The 19,585-nt window shown below is 37.8% G+C and overlaps 1 protein-coding gene across 3 annotated transcripts in view; it reads left to right on the top strand.

Annotated features, from left to right (window-relative positions):
• Window positions 1-19,585, top strand: part of PTPRU (protein tyrosine phosphatase receptor type U) — a 312,459-nt gene that overhangs the window by 257,417 nt on the left and 35,457 nt on the right. For all 3 annotated transcript variants that reach the window (XM_088140061.1, XM_088140060.1, XM_088140062.1), the window contains 5 exons: window positions 5,776-5,852; window positions 11,117-11,153; window positions 11,443-11,540; window positions 11,636-11,752; window positions 17,541-17,695. In XM_088140061.1, the coding sequence (XP_087996187.1) occupies window positions 5,776-5,852; window positions 11,117-11,153; window positions 11,443-11,540; window positions 11,636-11,752; window positions 17,541-17,695 (484 nt within the window). The remainder of the gene's footprint in view (window positions 1-5,775; window positions 5,853-11,116; window positions 11,154-11,442; window positions 11,541-11,635; window positions 11,753-17,540; window positions 17,696-19,585) is intronic.

The raw sequence follows: 19,585 nt of genomic DNA, 5'->3' as shown, positions 1-19,585 counted from the left end.
AATTTCTGGAAAAATTTAAAGGAGACCTGGAGGAGATGCAAGTGGAGGAGGACGAGCAGACAATCTCAAAAGCCAAGCAGGTCCAGGAGGAAGATGAAAAAGAGGACTCTGAGTTGGATGCCACAGGTATAGGCTTTTCTAAACTACTGGCTTAATTATGGATTACAAATGGCTAACATGGAATATAAATGGAGCAAATACTCCACAGAAGAGAAGTGTTTCACTATTTTAAAAAACTTAAACAAGATGTAATTTGTTTACAAGAAATTCATATTAGAAAAAAGGACATAAAATACTTGATTTATAAGAATTTGGGACAAGAATTTATTTCAGCAGCTCCAAAAAAAGTTAATGGAGTCATGTTATATGTTAATCCACAATTAAAACTGAAATTAATTTTGGCTGATGAACATGGTAGATTTGTTGGAATAGAAGTCAAACTACAGGAATTAAAACGTTAATCTTGGGACTTTATGCTCCAAGTGAAGATAAAGGAAAATTGTTTAAATGTCTTATAGAAAAATTGACAATTTTTTCTTATGAAAATTGGTGCCTGATGGGAGATTGGAATGGGGTGGTATATCCCCAATTGGATAGAACATCAGAGAAGGAAGTTAAAAAGAATCAGGGTAAACTACCGAAAACATTTTTTGATTTGATAGACAATCTATCTTTAGTGGATATATGGAAACAGAAAAATGGTATTTCTAAAGAATAGACCTATTTTTCAGAAAGACATAGATTGTTCTCAAGGAAAGACATGATTTGGATTTCAAAGGCTTTGGCTTGTTAATACTTCTAAAGTGGAGATTTTACCAAAGACTTTTTCTGAACATAACCCAGTGAGTTGGACTCTTAAAGGAAAATCTAGTTCATTCAGATGGAGACTAAATGAAATGTTGCTACAAAGGAAAAGATAGTAAAAGTTTGTGAAAAAAAGATTAATGGAATATTTTTAGAACAATTTAAATAAAGGTATGAACTTGAGAATGGTTTGGGATGCAAGCAAAGCTTTTATAGAGAGTATTTCATTCAGCATAACACTGAGTTTAAAAAAAGGAATCAAGAAAAAATGCAAGCTATTTTGGATGAGATAAAGAAGAAAGAGGATGAATTAAAGTTAACACCACAAAAGTTAAATATTTCAAACCAAATTAAACTTTTACAGCAACAACTATCTATGTTAACAGTGAGAGAATTGGAAAAAAAGATGAGCTATGCCAAACAAAACAAAAAAAATTGAATTTGCAAACAAGCCGGGGAGATGGTTGGCATATAAATTAGGAAAGGAGAAAAAAAAGAAAATAATTATGAAACTTGAAGAGGGTGATACTGTAATGAGACTATACAAAAAAAAAATCATCAATATTACTCTAATGTATGCAAAAGACAAGATATTTCTCTAGGAAAAAATAGACGACTATTAAAAAAAAAACAAAATTTGCCAAAGCTTTCAGATAAGGAAAGACAGAGCACCATGACCAGATGGGCTTCCAGGATCATATTATAAAAATTTTGAGGATGAAATTCTACAACTGCTCCAATCTATGATGAACTTTATATTAATGGAAGGTGGGATGCCAGAGTCTTGGAAGGAGGCCAGTATAGCGTTATTACCTAAAGAAGGACAAGATTTGATTTTAACTAAAAATTATAGACCAATATCATTATTGAATAATGGCTATAAGCTGTTCACAATGATTTTAGCTGGTAGGTTGAAAGTTATATTACAAGAATTTATTCATGAAGGTCAGCATGGATTTTTACCTAAAAGACAATTAAAACATGTTAGAATGTGCTGGACATTATAGAATATTTGGAACCACATAATGAAAAACAAGCTGCATTTCTCTGCTTTTTGGATGCAGAGAAAGCTTTTGACAACTTAAATTGGCCTTTTATGTTTAAAGTTTTGGAAGATATGAACTTTGGAGATAATTTTATAAAAGGAATGAAATTGATTTATACATCACAGAAAGCGCATATTATTGTGAATGGAGATTTAACTAAAACATGTGAAATATAAAAAGGAACGAGACAAGGTTTCCCATTGTCTCCCTTGTTTATTTTAATTTTGGAAGTTTTGAATAGAGATATAAGGAGAGGTGAGAAGATAAGGGGCATAAAAATTAAGAAAGAGACATATAAGTTGAGAGCCTTTGTAGATGATTTGATGTTGGTGTTAGAGGATCCCTGAAGAGGACTGAAGATTTAATGAAAAAGTTGAAAGAATTTGGTGCTTTGGCTGTTTTTAAAAGTAATAAACAAAAGACTAAAATGTTAACAAAAATATGAGGATTCAAGAACAAGAACTGATGAACAAAACAGGTTTTTAAGGTGGAAAAAGAGGTTAAATATTTGGGGGTGAATTTGACAAATAGCAATTGTATGTTGTTTCAAAATAATTATGTTAAGACTGGAATGAAATTAAAAAAGATATGTTAAGATGGGAAAAATTACAATTGTTATTGGAAGAATTTCAGTAGTTAAGATGAATGTTTTACTTAGAATGTTATTTTTGTTTCAAACAATACCTGTTATGACAACTGATGCTCCATTTAAACAATAGCATAAATATATATCTAAATTTGTGTGGCAAGGTAAAAAACCAAGAATTAAGTTTAAAAATTTACAAGATGCTAAAGAAAGAGCAGATTTAGGTGTCCGAAATTTGAAAGTGTACTTTGTAGCTTGTTGTTTGGTTTGGATGAAAGAGTGGGTGACTCTGAGAAATAGGAGGTTATTGGAACTAGAGTGACTTAAGATTTGGGTGGCATGGCTATTTATGGTACAATAAAGTTAATGTAGATTTTAAAAATCATTTTATTAGACGTGCCATATTGAGAATATGGAACAGATATAAATCTGTGTTGTCTCTGAAGGTTCATTTATGATTGTCACCACAAGAAACTTTTTATAGAAGAGAAATGATAACTATAAATAAATGGTTAACTTATGGTGACATATTGAAATTTTCTCAAAGGGATTTTAGATTAAAGACAAGAGAGGAGTTGATCTCAGAAGGATACGTGTGTCAATGGTTTTCTTATGTACAATTACAAGAAAGATAAAAGAACTTATGGTTTTGAATATGGTAAGACTGAATTTGAAGCAGAATTATGTACTAATGATGAACATGTTATTGCAAAGATGTATAAACTTTTATTGAAACTAGAGACAGAAGATGAACAAGTTAAGGACTGTATGATAAAATGGGTTAAAAACTTTGGCTACAATGTACAGATGGAACAATGGGAAAATATGTGGCAGAAAGGACTGAAATTCACATTGTGTAATAACCTTAAAGAGAATTTTTATAAAACGATGTATCACTGGTACTTGTCACCAGAAAAATTATCTAAAAAGTATAAAGGTACTTCGAATATATGCTGGAAATGTGAACAACAAGAAGGGACATTTTATCATCTCTGGCGGGCTTGTAAAAAAGCAAAAAAAAAAAAAAAGGAATGAGGTACATATTTGTATACAGAAGATTTTAAAGATGAATGTTCAATCAAAACCAGAGACTTTCCTTTTCGGTTTGATGGACAAACAGTTGGAAAACACTCATAGAACTTTGTTCTCATATATGATGACAGCAGCAAGGCTTTTATATGCACAGAGGTGGAAAGATAAGACACCACCTACAATGGAGGAATGGTTGGTGAAGCTGATGGAGTTGGCTGAGATGGCGAACTTGATGGCTTTGATTCGAGATAAGACATTGTGTAATTTTAATGCTAACTGGAAACGTTTTTTGGACTTTTTGTGGGAAACAGAAAAAAAGTGAAATTATGTTGTATGGATTTGATGATTAGAAATAATATGGGTTAATAATAGAAATAATGGAAGTTAAATTTTTAAATTTAGAGGAAGAGTTTGATGTATATTGTTACTTATATCTTATGCAAGGAGGGTCGGAAGTCAATTCTTCTTCTTTGTTGTTTCTCTCTTTTTCTTTTCTTTTTTGCACTTTTGATCTTTACTGTTTTCTCTTTTTTCAATTTTTTCTTCTTTCTCTTAATATCAGTTTTTGTTAGCTTTTACTGTGCCTTTTAAAAAATGTAATAAAGTTATTATATTAAAAAAAGAGTAGCCTGAGGACTGACCAACAGTTATGGAGAGGTGGCAGCTGCAGGTGAAAGGGAAGGAGCATTGTGTGCGTTGGGGGAGGGGGACTGCTTGATAAATGGAGAGAAAAAAGTGGAGTGCTCCCCCCTCCAATTAAAGAGAACAGACAGGAAAAAAAAAAGATAAAAACAAAAGGGTTTTTCCACAAAGGTTTCATTAAAGGATGCCCATTTTTTCATAGCCATCATCCTTACATAGACTACATCTGCATGCAACTTGCTCGTAAATGCAATATTAGCAAGTCATATGAAGAGGGCAAAGTGTGTATGTTCTTCCTTGGCACTGAAATTCATACTGACTCTTCTTTTCCCCTTTGGTGCCAAAGGTGTTGTGTGGGGGGGAGAGGCTTACTCATGGATTTTTACTGGGGAGTGAAAAAAAGTCCTAATTTAGCAGAGTGAGCGATTAAGGGACTGAAGTTGGCTGGGAACCAAGAGCTGTGGCAGCTCTTGTCAATTTTTCTGCTTAATTCTCTGCTTTGTTAACATACAAGTACAGTTATATTTCAAAAATTGCTAGTTTGATTTTTTAAAAGTGGGTCTACTGCTCTCTCAAAAGAGCGGCAAAGCTGGGTTTAAAAGAAACCTGCATAATATCTGACAAGTGTTTCAGAAGCTGCCAGATCAGCATCACATTGGCAGATGACTGTCGAAATCAGGGGTCTGGTCTTTCAGGCAGACCAAGCCAAAATGGCTCAGGAGGACAGTGACCAGAGGGTCAGGAGTGCCCCCACAGCCTAAAGTAGCCTGAAGGAATAAATACCAGCATGCTTTATCTGTGTATGACCATTTGTAACAACAGAGCATGATTATCATCCCGCATAGACCATAAGGCTTGAGCATAGTTTTTGCTACATTGCTAATTAGTGTAGTTTCAGTAAAGTGATCTGTATTGTGTATTTTGTATTTATGTGTGCCTTTTGAAGTGTATTTATTTACTAAACATACATTCTGCCTAGCTTCAAGCACTCTGGGCATCTAATATTGCAATAAAAGGGGAGCAGTATAAAAAGAAAAAGACAGATCAACATTCAGCAAGCATATATACACTTACACCTATTTTCTGAGCTGGGGTTTCTGGAGACAACCACAGCAGATGAGCAGGCAGTAGGAGACCCAGTGTGGAGATTCAGGTTCTAGTTCAGCCTTAGGCTCAGAACTCACTGGCTGACTTTGGGCCAATCATTTTCTCTCATCCCAATCTCCCTGATGGGGCTGTTGTGGGCAAAAATGAGTAGAAGGCGTGCTATGTATGCCACCCTGAGCACCTGAACAAAAAAATGGGATATCAATCTAATAAACAAATTTGATTAAGGGGATTTCTACACTAAAAAGCATGGATTATTATGTGACAAATCTGAGACTGCAAGTCAGATTAGAGTATATTTGTAATTTTGCATAGTGGATTTTTGGAGGAACTGCTGAGTTGCAAGCCAATGTTGCGGAGTCGTACTAGAAAATATAGAAAGTGAACTTTACTGCTGGAGTCTTTGAATTCCATCTGTCCACCTAACTTCTAAGTGTCTAGAAATTTATTTGAGGGAGGAAGGGGAAACCATTTGAATTTGACGTATGGGTGTATAAAGATCTCCCAGTGTTCTTCTGTCTGCTCTGCTCTAACAGTCCTATCTGATTTTGTTTCCAGATGACCGACATCGGGTTAAGCTCCATCCACTTCTTGGTGATGCCAACTCTGACTACATCAATGCCAACTACATTGATGTAAGTATGTCAGTGCCATCATCTTCTCTCTTGCTTTTGTTATGCATTTTTTGTCTTAGAAAGTTACTTGGTTGTATAATGTAGAATTTTGTTTGTCTTCTGTTATTCCCCAAGGCTCTGTCTCATACATGCATCCTTAGAAGTTCTCCTTTTCTTACCACCTAACGTTATGTCTATTCCTGTTCTCTGTTGGAATCCTCTTTTGATCATCTGCCCAAGAATGGAATCTTACAGGGCAGGAGCAAATCAAAAGACTAAAAGTATATGCAGTATATAAGTAAACCATTTGTATTGTCTCAAGGGATGAGCTTGTTTTCCAAAGCACCCCTTAGATTAATTTGGACATTCCCCATGTTCTTCCAGATGAAAAAAATAATAATTCAAAAGACATGGGTAACTTTTCTTAAATGATAACAGTAACCCCAAGAAGTTGTCACTGAAGCACATGGATGCAAAGCTGTGAAACACAGCATATGTTCCAGAATTAATTTTAGAAATTACTTAACTTTAGAAATAATTTTGTAACCAGAATAAGGAAAAGTGATTGGTGAATGCCATCACTAGTCCAAAACATTGGAAAGACTTTCCAGAATTTCTTCTGGGAATGCTAACATCAAAATTTGGATATTCCATAGTTATTGGAAGGTTTTGCCAACTTTTGGGTATCTATATTTGACATATAATGACATTTGGGTTCAGTATATAAACTCTAACTTTGCTGTTTGATTTTGGTAGTTAATGTATGATAGGTATTTGATTATCTGGATGCAATCATTTCTATTCTTTGATAATGTTTTGCTGAACAAGTGTTAAATCTTGTCTGCTTAAACCAAAAGGGGATGATGTTTTAGAAGTTCTCAGTTTCCAAAGGTCACATTCAACATTCACATTCCAGATTCAAAATGCAAATAGTCAAAAGGAGACAACATTCAAATGTACATTTTAAATATTTCTGAAAGAGTGTCACAGTATCACAGCTTGGATCTGTTTACAGTTGTCCAGATCAATTCAATGAGCCGTGTCCAACCCCATAATTCTTTGCTGCTGCTGCTGCTGCTGCTGCTGCTGTTCCTTCTCAACATTGCTCTTAATGCACTCCCTTTACTAATGGGTCTAGTCTTCCTTTGCTCTTGTCTCACTAATCTGTCTGTCTCTGATTTCTTTTTCTCTCAAACCTGTGTCCAAATAGGGTTGCTAAGATTCGGATAAACCGAGAAGTAAGTATATGTCATGTCCCTCTTTTTTTTTTCATTTCTCCTCCAATCAAGACTCCATAATTATTCATTTTGGAGTGGAGGGGTTTCCCCATCTCATCCCATCCCACCTCAACTGATGCTATTTAACACGTCTGCTTTAGATGGTGGATTTCATGTAGTCTGAAATGGCAGTTCCTCAGACGTCTATCTTGTTCATCATTAGTGATTCTGTTGTTTTCAAAATGTGTGGTACCATTGTGTGTCCCTTTTTGAAAGGACAATTGCCTGAACAAAATTGTGGTGCTGAGGGACACAGGTTTAGGCCAAGCAGACGACAGTGGATGAAGAAGATGACCAAAAAAATTACTTGCAGTAGGGATATCAGGCCCTCGAGTGACAAATAACAGTCCCTAGGGCAGTCTGTATTGCACCTTTCTATTGTAGAGTGATACAAACAAGGCAGCAAGCAAGCAGTATAAGCAGCTCTCTTTCTTCTTTTCAAAATTAGAGCTCTGAGTTGCTCCCTTTTCATGATCCATTCCAGGGATCCTCTTCCAGGGTCCCAATGTTATACTGTAGTCTGTAGTCGGTCTGGGACATGGAGAAAAAAAGAGCAAAGACACTGGATTTCTCCAGAAATATGGTCTCATCCTACTGAGCTCTAAAATAAAGCAGTTGGTGATGCAGTCATACTTGACCTGGAATCCTGTTGGGCAGGAAAAAGTCTGCCTTTTCCCCTATTACTACTCATTCATCAAATTAGAAATTTATTTCAAAGGAGGATCAGGGTAAAGTTGTGGTCTTGGATCAGTTTATCCACACGATTGACCCTAAATGTGGGTTAACAAAACAGAACTGATGTATTTACTTAACATGCTGTGTCTAAACGAGTAAAGCATATTATAAAAAATCTGAAAGCTAGTTCACATGACATGCAAAGAAAAGTTTTCCCCCCACATATTGAAGCACAAATGACTCGATTCCATTTGAGTGTAGAATAGTGTGTTGCATATACCCATTCATTAATTATGAGGTGACCAGAGGGTGGGAGGGTGGAAGGAGAAAACTCTGGATTTCAGAAGCTGTTTGGCCTTAAAAAACCTGCAGGAAGAACTAGGTGTGGTAAGACTGGGTGTAGCTGAAATTTGAAGTGCCTCATGCAACCTCTGCTTCTGACTGGATGCCAGAAAAGGTGAGGGCATGGATATTGAGAAATTTCATGTAGAAACTCCTTGGCTTTTGGGTCACCCTCCATATCGGGCCAATATGTTAAGGAATTGGGCAAAGGTTCATGACACTGCTCCTCAGTGCCATCCCTTCCTACTTGCTATAGGTGTGCCTAAAAGTGAAAATGAGCTGATTCATTTAAATATCTCTATGTCCCAGAATCCTTGATGGGGCATTCTGTGCCCTTTGGAGTGGTGGCTTGTCGCAGTTCACTGCTCTTTGCAAAAATCCTGAGGCAGCTAATAACACTGGTAGCCTCTAGCAAGGTAACTGGATCTTCGGCAGTGGTTTAAGGAGTTAGATATCCAAACAAGATTTGATGTCGGGGACTTGTTAAAGCTCTGTGTAATCATTTCTTCAAATTCACTGTTTCTCTCTTCCTGTTCTTCCTCTGGCTATGTTGAGCATGGAAGTATGCACCAATGCGCTTGTCACTAGATGTCCCGTAGAACTATAGTAATGAACTTATGGTCCTCCAGGTGCTGTTGAAGTTCACCTTCCAGCATCCCTCACCATTAAGCATGCTGTCCTAGAACAAGTGCGCAGGGGCATCAGGCCCTTTTGCAGCTGCCAGGTGGATTAAGTCCTAACATTTGGTTCCATTCTCCTATTGAAAACAAGGAAATCCAGGTGTTAAATGTGGGACATTTTTGTCCACATTGTCTACAATACACAGACGTGTGTTCATGTATATTTGCATTGATATGTGACCTCGGGCTTAAATCTAGATATCTGAAAACTAAGTTGCTGATCTGCCTCCTTCTTTTCCACACTTTGTGATGTAAGGATAACTGACTGTGTATTGTCGAAGGCTTTCACGGCCGGAATACGATGGCTGGTGTGGGTCTTCCGGGCTGTGTGGCCGTGGTCTGGAAGTTTTGTTTCCTAAGTTTTGTTTCTGGAAGTTTTGTTTCTGGGCACAGAGAGAACTGCTCCTGTCTGTGCTCCTGCTCTCTGAAGATGCCGGTCACAGATGCTGGCGAAACGTTAGGAAACAAAACTTCCAGAACACAGCCACACAGCCCGGAAGACCCACACCAGCCATCGATAACTGACTGCTTAGTTTTACCTGTTCTGGTACATTTTACTCACAGTATATTATTAACATCCTTAATTCTCATGCCATATATGTATCAGCCTCCACAAATATCCCCCCAGACATTCAAACTGAAACGTTTGTAGTTGTACAATTGTAATGACTTTTAACAACTCTTTCACTTTCATTTGTACTTTTTTTAAGCACAAATGTACATGCACTTAAAGGTGTTCATAATCATGGAAAGTTCTAAATTGAAAAGGTAGTAGTTTGTAAAATTAGTATTAACTAATAAAAATGTTTGCGCGCTCTTGATGTTAGCAATTCAGAAATGCTAAACCCCAAATGGTAAGCAACCCCTCCCCCTTTTGCCTGAAGCTTCCTTAATATTTATTCAAAAGCTCTTCTGTGATAACTTTTCTCTTGCTCTTGCCTTTGCCTCCTAGCAAGACATCTCCTTTTCCATAGTAACTGAGAGCAAACAGTAGAGATCTGGCTGTTTATTTTTCCAGATCCTGCTTCTTACCAAAGATGGTAGAACATGGGAGAGTGCAGACGGTATGGGAAATCAAGTCCTTCCTGATGTGCTGTTCTTTATTGGCCCTTTTCCATCTGTCTCTGATCTTTGGGCTTCCCAATCAGGAGTTAGCTGTATGTGCGTTAAATGGCTGAGAAGAAGGAGAGCATTCATAGAGGTTGCTTGGGGCTCTGTGACTTCTGTGTGTTGCGGTGCTACGTGCAGTGTCCTTGAGCTGTGATTTCTTGCTGCCTTTAATCACTCATCCAGATAGCCCTTGTGTCCTGGGAAGAATGCATACGCTTGCCCTAGAGGTGATCTACAGTTCAGTATGTCAAAGCTCTGTGTTCAGTAGAGCCATGCATGGATGGCCATGGTTTGAAAACATTTCCTTGCTTGCTAGAACAGGGGTGTGCAACTTTGGGTCAGAGACAGCATTTGGATGGCAGGGTAGTAGCCCCGCTCCCTAAAGTGGTGAGTTGACCCAGAACAATAATTATATTTGATCTTGCTTGTTTTCATATAGCTAAGAGATTTACACCCCTACTGTGTATTTAATCATTTCTCTCTTTGTCACATTGCAAGTTGTTATTTAGTAGTAATTTTTGTAGAAACTCTGGGAGGGAAAGTTTATGCCCAGGACTTTTTGGGAGGGTTCTTGCAGCTTTAGAGCTTCCGGTTGTCCACCTCAGCGTAGAAAATGCTGCCATGAGAAAGATGTCCATGTTGCTTTCCTAACAGCAACATGCATTTCCTCCCTGCTTTTCTAGGGTGAAATTGATGAGCTATTTATTGGACCTCAGAGCAAGCCGTTCTGGCTTTATTAAATGGCTTTTGGCTGTCACTGTGATGTGAGGAGGAGGAAGTGCCTACCTCTGTATAAAAGAGAAAGACAGATGGTTGCAAAGAAACAGCCAATGGATATGTATTGGATGTGAACAGCACAAACAAATATGAAAAAATGTACATTGGGGAGGTTGTTTGGAAATATCAACTCAGTTCTGTAGTGGGACATGGAAGCTATGAATGTCACTTAGGGCAGATGAAGGATTTAGGAGGATGTTTGGTTGAGATACACTGCTTGAAGTGAAATCAACATTATCTTCCCTGCGTGTCCCCCACTTCAATAGTGTGTAGATTTTGGAATAACTGTTGCAGGAGAAAAGCAGGAGGTTGCTAAATTCAGCTTTCAGAGTAGCAGATCTTGGGGCTTATAGAAATGCACAAAATATTACAATCCTTCCCTCCCTCCTTCCAGAACTAGAATGCATTTTTTTTTTCTTTACAGGGTTACCAAAGATCCAACCACTTCATAGCCACACAAGGTAAGACTTTCTTACCTACTTCTTGGGCATTGGTTTTTAGCGTGCTTTCTCCTTTTTCCCCTTTCCCATTTTCAGCATGTATGGAGAGAAGCAGCACACGAAGAGGTGTGCCCATATGTATACCAAGATGTGCCCAAGGTATTTCATGTTCTGGCTTCCTCAGCGCATTACAAAATATCTGAAGCTGCTCTGAGATTTCATATTGGGTAAAATTGCCATGGTATTTACATGGGTCCCTGACTTTCTTTATTTCTGTTGCAATCTTTTTTGGATTTTCTCTGTACTCTAGGCCCCAAACAGGAGATGATCTATGATTTCTGGCGGATGGTGTGGCAGGAGCACTGTTCCAGCATAGTGATGATAACAAAGTTGGTAGAAGTGGGAAGGGTAAGAGATGACTCTTGGTTTCCTCTTCACCGGTGGCCCCAGATGATGCTTGCCTCTTCCATGGTAGACTTATCATAATCTGTTGTTGCATGCAGGTTAAGTGTGCCAAATATTGGCCAGATGACTCAGAGATGTACGGAGACATTAAAATTACCCAGGTGAAATCAGAGACGCTGGCAGAATACGTGGTGAGGACATTCACTTTGGAAAGGGTAAGATCTCCTCTCTTGCAAGGATACCATTCTGTCTGTAAACTTGGTTTTCTTTATCCAAGTTAATACTTGGACATTTGTTTATTTAAGTTATTTACAGGACTTATATGGATGCCTATCCCATATAATAACTCTAGGTGGCTCACAAAAATATGCTACATCATCCATGTTCTTTCTCCAGTCAGGGTAGTTTAGGAGCTTTGATATCAGGATTGCCATCTACTCCCATCTCTTGTTTTATTCAAAAACACCAGTTTTTAAAAAAAAATTGATTAAAAGGAAGCCCTGATGTATGCCTAGCAGCAGGTAATTAACAACCCCCTTTAAAATATCTTTAAAAAAAAGATATTTTGACAGAGAATTGGGAGCTTGAATATAAGGGAGCCTAATCATAAATAAATCTGCAAGGTGGTGCCTCAAAACCAGTGTTTCTCAGTCTTAGTAACTTTAAGAAGTGTGGACTTCAATTCCCAGAATTCCTGTAATTCTGCCAATGGCTTTGGGAAACAGGGGGAAGAGCCTCAGTGCAGCAGGAATGGGGGCATGGCAAACATTTCAGAAGGGACCCTCCCTAGTTTCTTGGGCTGTAAAGGCAACGGGAGAGAAACATACTTTCAGACTTGCAAGATTCTGTTAATGTAACCTTAAAATAAAGTAGAATTAGTTCATCTGGCTGTACTTCTTGTCTGGATTACCTCACAAGACTGACCATTTCCTGGCCAGCATGCTGGGTGGGGAATTCTGGGAGTTGAAGTCTATACATTTTAAAGTGACTGAGGTTGAGAAATACTGCTGTAAGCAACTTAAGCCGGGCAAAGCCCCTGATTATGGCTTGACTCCCACACAATGTTTCCAGCAGTTGTGGAGTTGTGGGCTCCTGCATTAGCTACATTTTTACTGTCATAAAACATACTATTATCCTACCTGAAGGTTGGAGGTTAGCAATTACTGTTGCTATTCATCAGAAAGGGGTAGGGGAGATCTAATCTAATTGTCCCTCTATTAGTTTACTTAGTAACAGGAGGCAAATGTGATGCCTGAAATGACAAATAGGACAGAAAAGCATCTTAGCAGACAAGTAAGTGGGCTTTGAAAAAGTTTGTCAACACTCAATCAGAGTTTGGTTCTAAGCCATCTAGTGAAAAAGGCAGAGCTCTCTGCTACAAGGAGATATGCACAGATGTACAAAACATACAGATATTTTCTGTCTTTGTAGATTTCAAGTCAACATTTGATTCCCGCTCAAAAGAGAGAAACCACAGCAGACTAGCATTGATACATGCCTCCTTCTATTAATACATAATTTGTCTGTTGATATCTGGATGTAATAACCAAGGCCAGGTATCAGACAGGATCCCTAACTGAAAAGGTGTCAAGCAAGATTGCTTGTTAGACCCATGGTTATTTAACATATATACCAATCCTTTAATTACACATCTTGCCTCTTTGCAGAAGTATTATCACCCAACTTGGCTAGCAGGCTAACCACTCTCTAATTTTGTTTTTTTAATTTCACAGACATAAGTGGACTGAGGAGATTGTTAAGGGCTCTAGTTTCCTATTATATAGAAGATAAGTTGAATATGAACTACTCTAAAATTAAGGTTATAGTGCTTGCCAAGTGACTGATTAAACGCAGGTGGCAGATTAACAGACAGGCAGTAGAGCAAGGGGAATGTCATCAATATTGGGAGTAATTTTTCATGCCTCAAGACTGTGGAATGCACAATTGCCATATGTAATGAATAATGCTGAAAACACTGCCTTTGCCAACTTGAAATTTGATCATAGAGCTGGTGGTTTCCATACTGCTTTAGCGCTAAAAGTTTTTAATGCCATAGGCTTACTGCTTTTGTTGTACGGGGTTATGTTTAGAAAAGAAGCTAGAGGTTGTCAAAACAAATTTCTCTGAATGCTCTATTCTTCTCCAAGATGTGTTGCAAATACCATACTTACTTGGAAGCAGAGCAGGCTTCTGGGAAGCTACAGCCTGGATTATGGTGTTTGTTATCTACTTAAATGATTATTTTTAGCAGGAAACCTAGCCATACTTATTTTTCTGTTTAAATGGGTAGCTTCTTGATATGGATAAATTGGTAAGATTTGGTCTCTTCCCTAGTTGCTTAGCATCTCTGGGATTTAGCAACGCTAGAAAAATGGATTGTGTATGTAGATTTGATAGGACAGTTATGACTATTGGGCTCCAGAGTCTAATTTGTGATCTTGTGCCTCAGAAGTTGAGAAGGCTATTTTTATTAGCTTGTTTTGATGTGTTGCCAATAGCGATGGAATGGGGGGGGGGGTACAAAACATACCACTGAAGGATTGTATCTGCCCTTGTGCGTTTGATCGAGTAGAATCCATAGCCCACTTTTTTCTATGGTGTTTAAAATGACAGTAGGACTACTCTTACTGTCCACCTACTAGTTGAACTCTCAGGGTACACTGATGACTTTTATGTATTTTAGCAGATAGACATCCATCACTCCTATAAGATTTGCTATGTTTTGTGCTAGATTGTGATCTTCAAAGATGACTGATTGTCCAGTGCTGAATGCAGTCAGTGGGTTGCCATGGTTCTTACCCCTTTAGTTTTAATTCAGTTATAATTTTATTCAATATATTTTATTTCTTACCTTTTAAATACCGTATTGAATATATACCCTTTTGATAATGATGGTCCTGCAACCATAATAAAATGAAATTAATGAAATGTCAAGAAACACATTTTCTTTATTCAAACTGATACTTGGAGATCTTGCATCAGTCATGTTCTTTCTCCAGCCAGGGATCATTCAATTGTGGGATAGCTGTCTTGCCAAACCCTTCCCCTTGAAAGGATTGCAAGAACCAAAGGTTTAATGTAAAAGCTTACAAGAAGGAAAGGTTTAATGTAAAACAGACAAACCATTCTTGGTCCAGTGAACACATCTGGAGTTTTGAGAGACTTATAACCCTTATAGAAGGGCTATCATGAGAGCTTTTTCTGTTCACAGAATGACTTCCATGGTAAATGCAGCTAGTCATTGACTGTGATGGAATGTATCTACGAAGGGGAGGGGGTGTGATGTGGTGAATTGCAGGAGAGAGCAAGGTTCTCAGGAAGGAGGAGGCACATTCCAGGAAGGTTAGAGAGACAGGAGACAACACAGTCTGGAGAAGGAGCGTGGGAAGTGGAAGATGTTTAGAATAGCCACTCCCTAGATTGTCCCAGGGTATATCCACTAGTTGCAATAGTACAGGTTAGTCTAGCAAAATTTTGTCTGTATGGTGTAAGCAATAAAAGGACTGAACTCAGTTGGACTGTTTTCCTGTTGTTCTTGGGCTGGGCCTGACATTGACTGCCAGGGTATCTCAGTGAATGGCAGAAGCTTGGTAGACTTACCTGGTCTAAGCTAAGTAGGTCAGATCTGGGCAGTATTTGGGTAGCAGACCATTAGGAAACCACTAGGAAATTCCAGGGCTGTAAGCTAAACTGGGAACTCAAGAAAACATTCCTGGAAGAAGGAATTCACCACTTTCATATTGCTGCCAAGAAAACTGCATGATTGGGTCCATGTAGGCACTAGGAATTAAGCTTAACTGAAATGCATCTTTAAAATCCTATATTACTTACAAATTTCCCAGGATACTTGCTAATTCTCTTCCTTCTTCCTACTTACCTTTCTTTCTTCTTTCCTGCTGTTTTAGGTGTATTAGGTCTATCCCATGGCTTTAACACCATTTTGTTCACTTTTAAACATCCCAAGATGGTGGATAATTACATCACAGCATAACAGGATCTTGGACTGCTTGAAGTGGCCCAGACCTTCCAATGCAGCATTTTAAAGTATTAACATTTCATGTTGATCCTCAGTATCTTATCATCTGAGCCTTCTTGTGTAGTTTTTAGATACTCCATCGAAGGTCATTGTCTTAGCAAATAATATTGTAGAGTAGCCCTTTATTCACATGGTCATTCTTGATGGATTAATTTGAGTCTAAGCACCATATTAATTGTACAGGGAATGGATAATCATTTTTATCTTGTCGTGAGGGGTTGAAAGGTTCATGCAATTATTGAGCAATTGTAATTGCTCAACCTTGGGATAACCACAATTGTAATTCACCCCCCTCTCCTTAATCTGGAAGAATGTTAAATGACAACCTTGTTTCAACTGAAGTACCAAAGAGCCTCAGGGATCTAGTTGCCTTGTAATCATTCCAAGGTATTTACTGTAGTTTTCAGTAGAAGGAGCCCTTAATCAGGGATCTGGGACTTCTCCATCAGAACTATTGAATCTAGTAATGAGGAAACCTAGAAGCGAGTAGTCTTCTGAGCATATTAAATCTGCATGACAGCAGCTCAACAAGAATGCATTCTATCATAGTAATGATAAGTGATTTGGATCCAATGCACAACACAGAACAGAGAGCACAACCTTCAGTCCTGCAATAAGCCCATTTTTGTGACTGAAGTTAATTCATTGTTGTATTTCTTTGTATTGTTGTATTTCTTGTTCCAGTTTTCCTCCAATGAGCTCAGGAGGGTTCACCTGGTTCTCTTCCTTGCTCTCAAATCCTCACCTCAATCTGGTGTACCAGATTAACCATCTCCCCAAATTTCCCTGATTCTGTTTGAGAGGCTACAATAAGAAGAAAGCACCTGTTTTCTGGATGGTATCCCCCAAAGTGAAGGCATGACATGTTCCATTCTTTCGTGCCGGATTCAATGCAATAATGTGCTGGTACTCTACTGCCTGTCATCACAAGTAAATTGTAGCATCCATAATTACACTTGCCACAGGTGAAGCTAGAAAACACCAGACGGTTTCCTTTGCATCAGCAACCAGAACTTCATTTGCCTTTGATAATTAACCAAGAGAAACTTAATTTAGAGTGTATTGGACAATTTTTTGTAGCAGTAGTTAACTTTGTTCACTGTGAATTTAATTTTATTTCTGGATTTAAAAAGCTGGCAATTCCAATCTGCTGGATCCTACTAAATATCTTGCTTTCTATTTGATTGTGAAAAGTCCTATGGTTGAGATAGATTTCCTTTTTCTTAATGTGCTTTGCTGATTGTGATCAAGGCAAGCTGTTTGTAGGTACACTCTGAACTTACACTGGTATTACCTGGAAGAGTAGGAAGCTGTTTGTAGGTACACCATGAACTTATACTGGTATGAACTGGAAGAGTAGAATGACTGGAATATCCTAATTAAAGGAGGAATATGGCTCAGAGAGCCAGTTTGGTGTAGTAGTTAAGACATCAGGCTGGAAACCAGAAGACTGTGAGTTCCAGTCCCGCCTTAGGCACAAAGCCAGCCAGGTGACCTTGGGCAATGGCGAACCACTTCCGAAACCTTGCCAAGAAAACTATAGGGACTCATCCAGGCAATCATCAGGAGTCAAAAACTGACCTGGAGGCAATCAATCAATCAATCAATCAATCAATCAATCAATAAAAATAAATAGCAAACAAGCCTCAGGTCAACTACTGGCTGCTCTGGGCACCAACAGCACAGAGAATTAGAACACTAGTCCCCCCCCTCCCTGTGTGTCTGAGTCAGTCTTGACTCCTGGCAACCACACGGACAATTCCATGCAGTTCTCTTTGCAACATTTTCAGAAGTGGTTTGCTACTGCCTTCTTAGGGCTGAGAAACTGGCTCAGTCACCCAGCTGGCTTTGTGTCTAAGGCAGGACTAGAACTCAAAGTCTCCCAGTTTCTAGCCTGGTGCCTTTAACGACTATACCATGTATAGGATAGTCCTCACTTTGTGACATCTCACTCTCATTACTTGCAGAGGGGTTATTCAGCAAGGCACGAAGTTAAGCAGTTCCACTTCACATCATGGCCAGAACATGGGGTACCTTACCATGCCACTGGGCTGCTGGCATTCATACGCAGAGTCAAAGCTTCTACACCTCCTGATGCAGGACCGATCGTTATTCACTGCAGGTAAGTCCAAGAATAATAGTTGTTAATTTTGTGGTTGTTGGTTTGGGTAAAAAAATGGGCATAACAGAATGTGGAAAAATATATATTTTAGTGGGGATCAGTGAAAACAAACCTACTGTAAGAAATTGGCCTTATTATGAACAGGATCACAAAGGAAATGAGCCATAATTTTAATGGGAGAAAAGTGTGGCAAGCCACTAACCCCAAATTTCTTCAATGCACTATTGGGCATCACTGAATGAAGTCCATTCTTGTTCATCATTCTCTGATTCCAAAATTATCAAAAATCCCACCTCTCAATAAAAAAATGTATGGCACATTCAAAAGAGATGAATATGGAAGATGCAATGTTTAGTTCTTTTCTCTGTGATATATTTTTGTTTTATGCTAAAGTCTCTCTGCTTGATGCTCATAATTCCTAGTTTGAAAAAGGGCCATGGGAAAAGTTCTTGAGTTCTTCCCTTGGGACTCAGTAGCAGTATGGGAAACAGGAAAAATCCAGGCTATGGGAAAGATGATCACACAACAAAATGTCACACAATGAAATGTCACAATGAAATAGGCTGCTATATTAATCAAGATGGATAAAAATTTGCAAGAATCTCTCCAAATATCTAATGGAGTTCACTGTGGCCCAGTTGGATTTAATACTTGGGAGTAATTATTAGAAAGATTTGTTATTAATTAAATATAGTTGTAGTCCTCTCTTGTGAAAGATCAAAGCAGAATTTAAGTCAACATCTTTATCATTATTTGGCCAAATACTGTAGCCACAACTAGAACAATTATTTTCTCAGCAAATTGTATTTGTTTCAAATACTTCCAAATCCTTTCTCTATTACTTGATTTTCTAGATGGCAAAGAATAATATAAATTTATTGATTTTTGCAGATGTCTATAGTTGTGTATAAGTAATGATAAAAAACTAGCATCCAGAAAAATAAGACAAAGGTTAGGCATTGTTTTCATGCTTTTCAGTTAAAATAACTAACTTACTTTATTCAGAACTCAAAAGACATTCAGTGGATACAAATTGCATTAGTGTTGGATTTTCATTCTATTTGGGCAATACTGTCCCTCCCTGATATTAAGAAATTAATATCTATTAGCGTATATCCAATTCTCATTGGATAAAAATTTGGAAAAGGTAGGAGCAAATTCTGTCCCTTCATGCTTCTCCTCTCTTCCCATTTCTTGATCACCCACATTTTAAACATGGATAAATATGATCAAGGAATGGGAAAATAGACATCTTTATAGGATTAGAAGATGGATTATGGAAAGACACTTTATTTCTGCTGAAGATATTTTGCAGAAGAATTTGTTGCAAGTTCTTACTTAGTTTCGAATGAAACAAGTGCAAAAAATTCTTATGCTCACAAGCTCATACCCTCAAGAACATTAGCAATGTTAATGTGATTTAAAATCAAAGGAAGTTCTCCAATATTATATAAAACTCTTAGATAAATTATAAGAGGCTCTCTTGAAAATCTTAAAGTATGAGAAGTGGGCTTGGAACTCTTTACCAAATCAAATTATTTTAAATGTATTTTGATAAGTCATCAAGAATACATTATGAAAATAATTGATAGATGGTATTAACCCTCTTAGAATTGTAATATATTAACCATAGTCTTTCTAGAGTGTGTTGGGGGGGTTGTAATCTAATTGGTACATAACATCTCCAGTGGCATTCATTGTCCATTTAATTATGCATTTTAATGGAAAGTTTTAGAGGAAGTGGGGTGGGGGAGCAAAAAAAAACCACAGCAGTACAATGTTATGGTCCATTTTCTCCAGAACATATAAAATGGTGCAATACAAGAAATTAATTAAACTTGTATAGTTGGCTGACAGATTGACAATAGCAAAACACTGGAAAATTAAAGT

This window comes from Python bivittatus, unplaced genomic scaffold (genome assembly GCF_059951505.1).
Source record: "Python bivittatus isolate LINGU-HERP-01145 unplaced genomic scaffold, Pbiv_v1 ctg000310_np1212, whole genome shotgun sequence".
NCBI classification, from domain to species: domain Eukaryota; kingdom Metazoa; phylum Chordata; class Lepidosauria; order Squamata; family Pythonidae; genus Python; species Python bivittatus.
The sequence above is the reverse complement of the archived record's forward strand: the minus strand, read 5'-3'. Positions and strand labels throughout refer to the sequence as shown.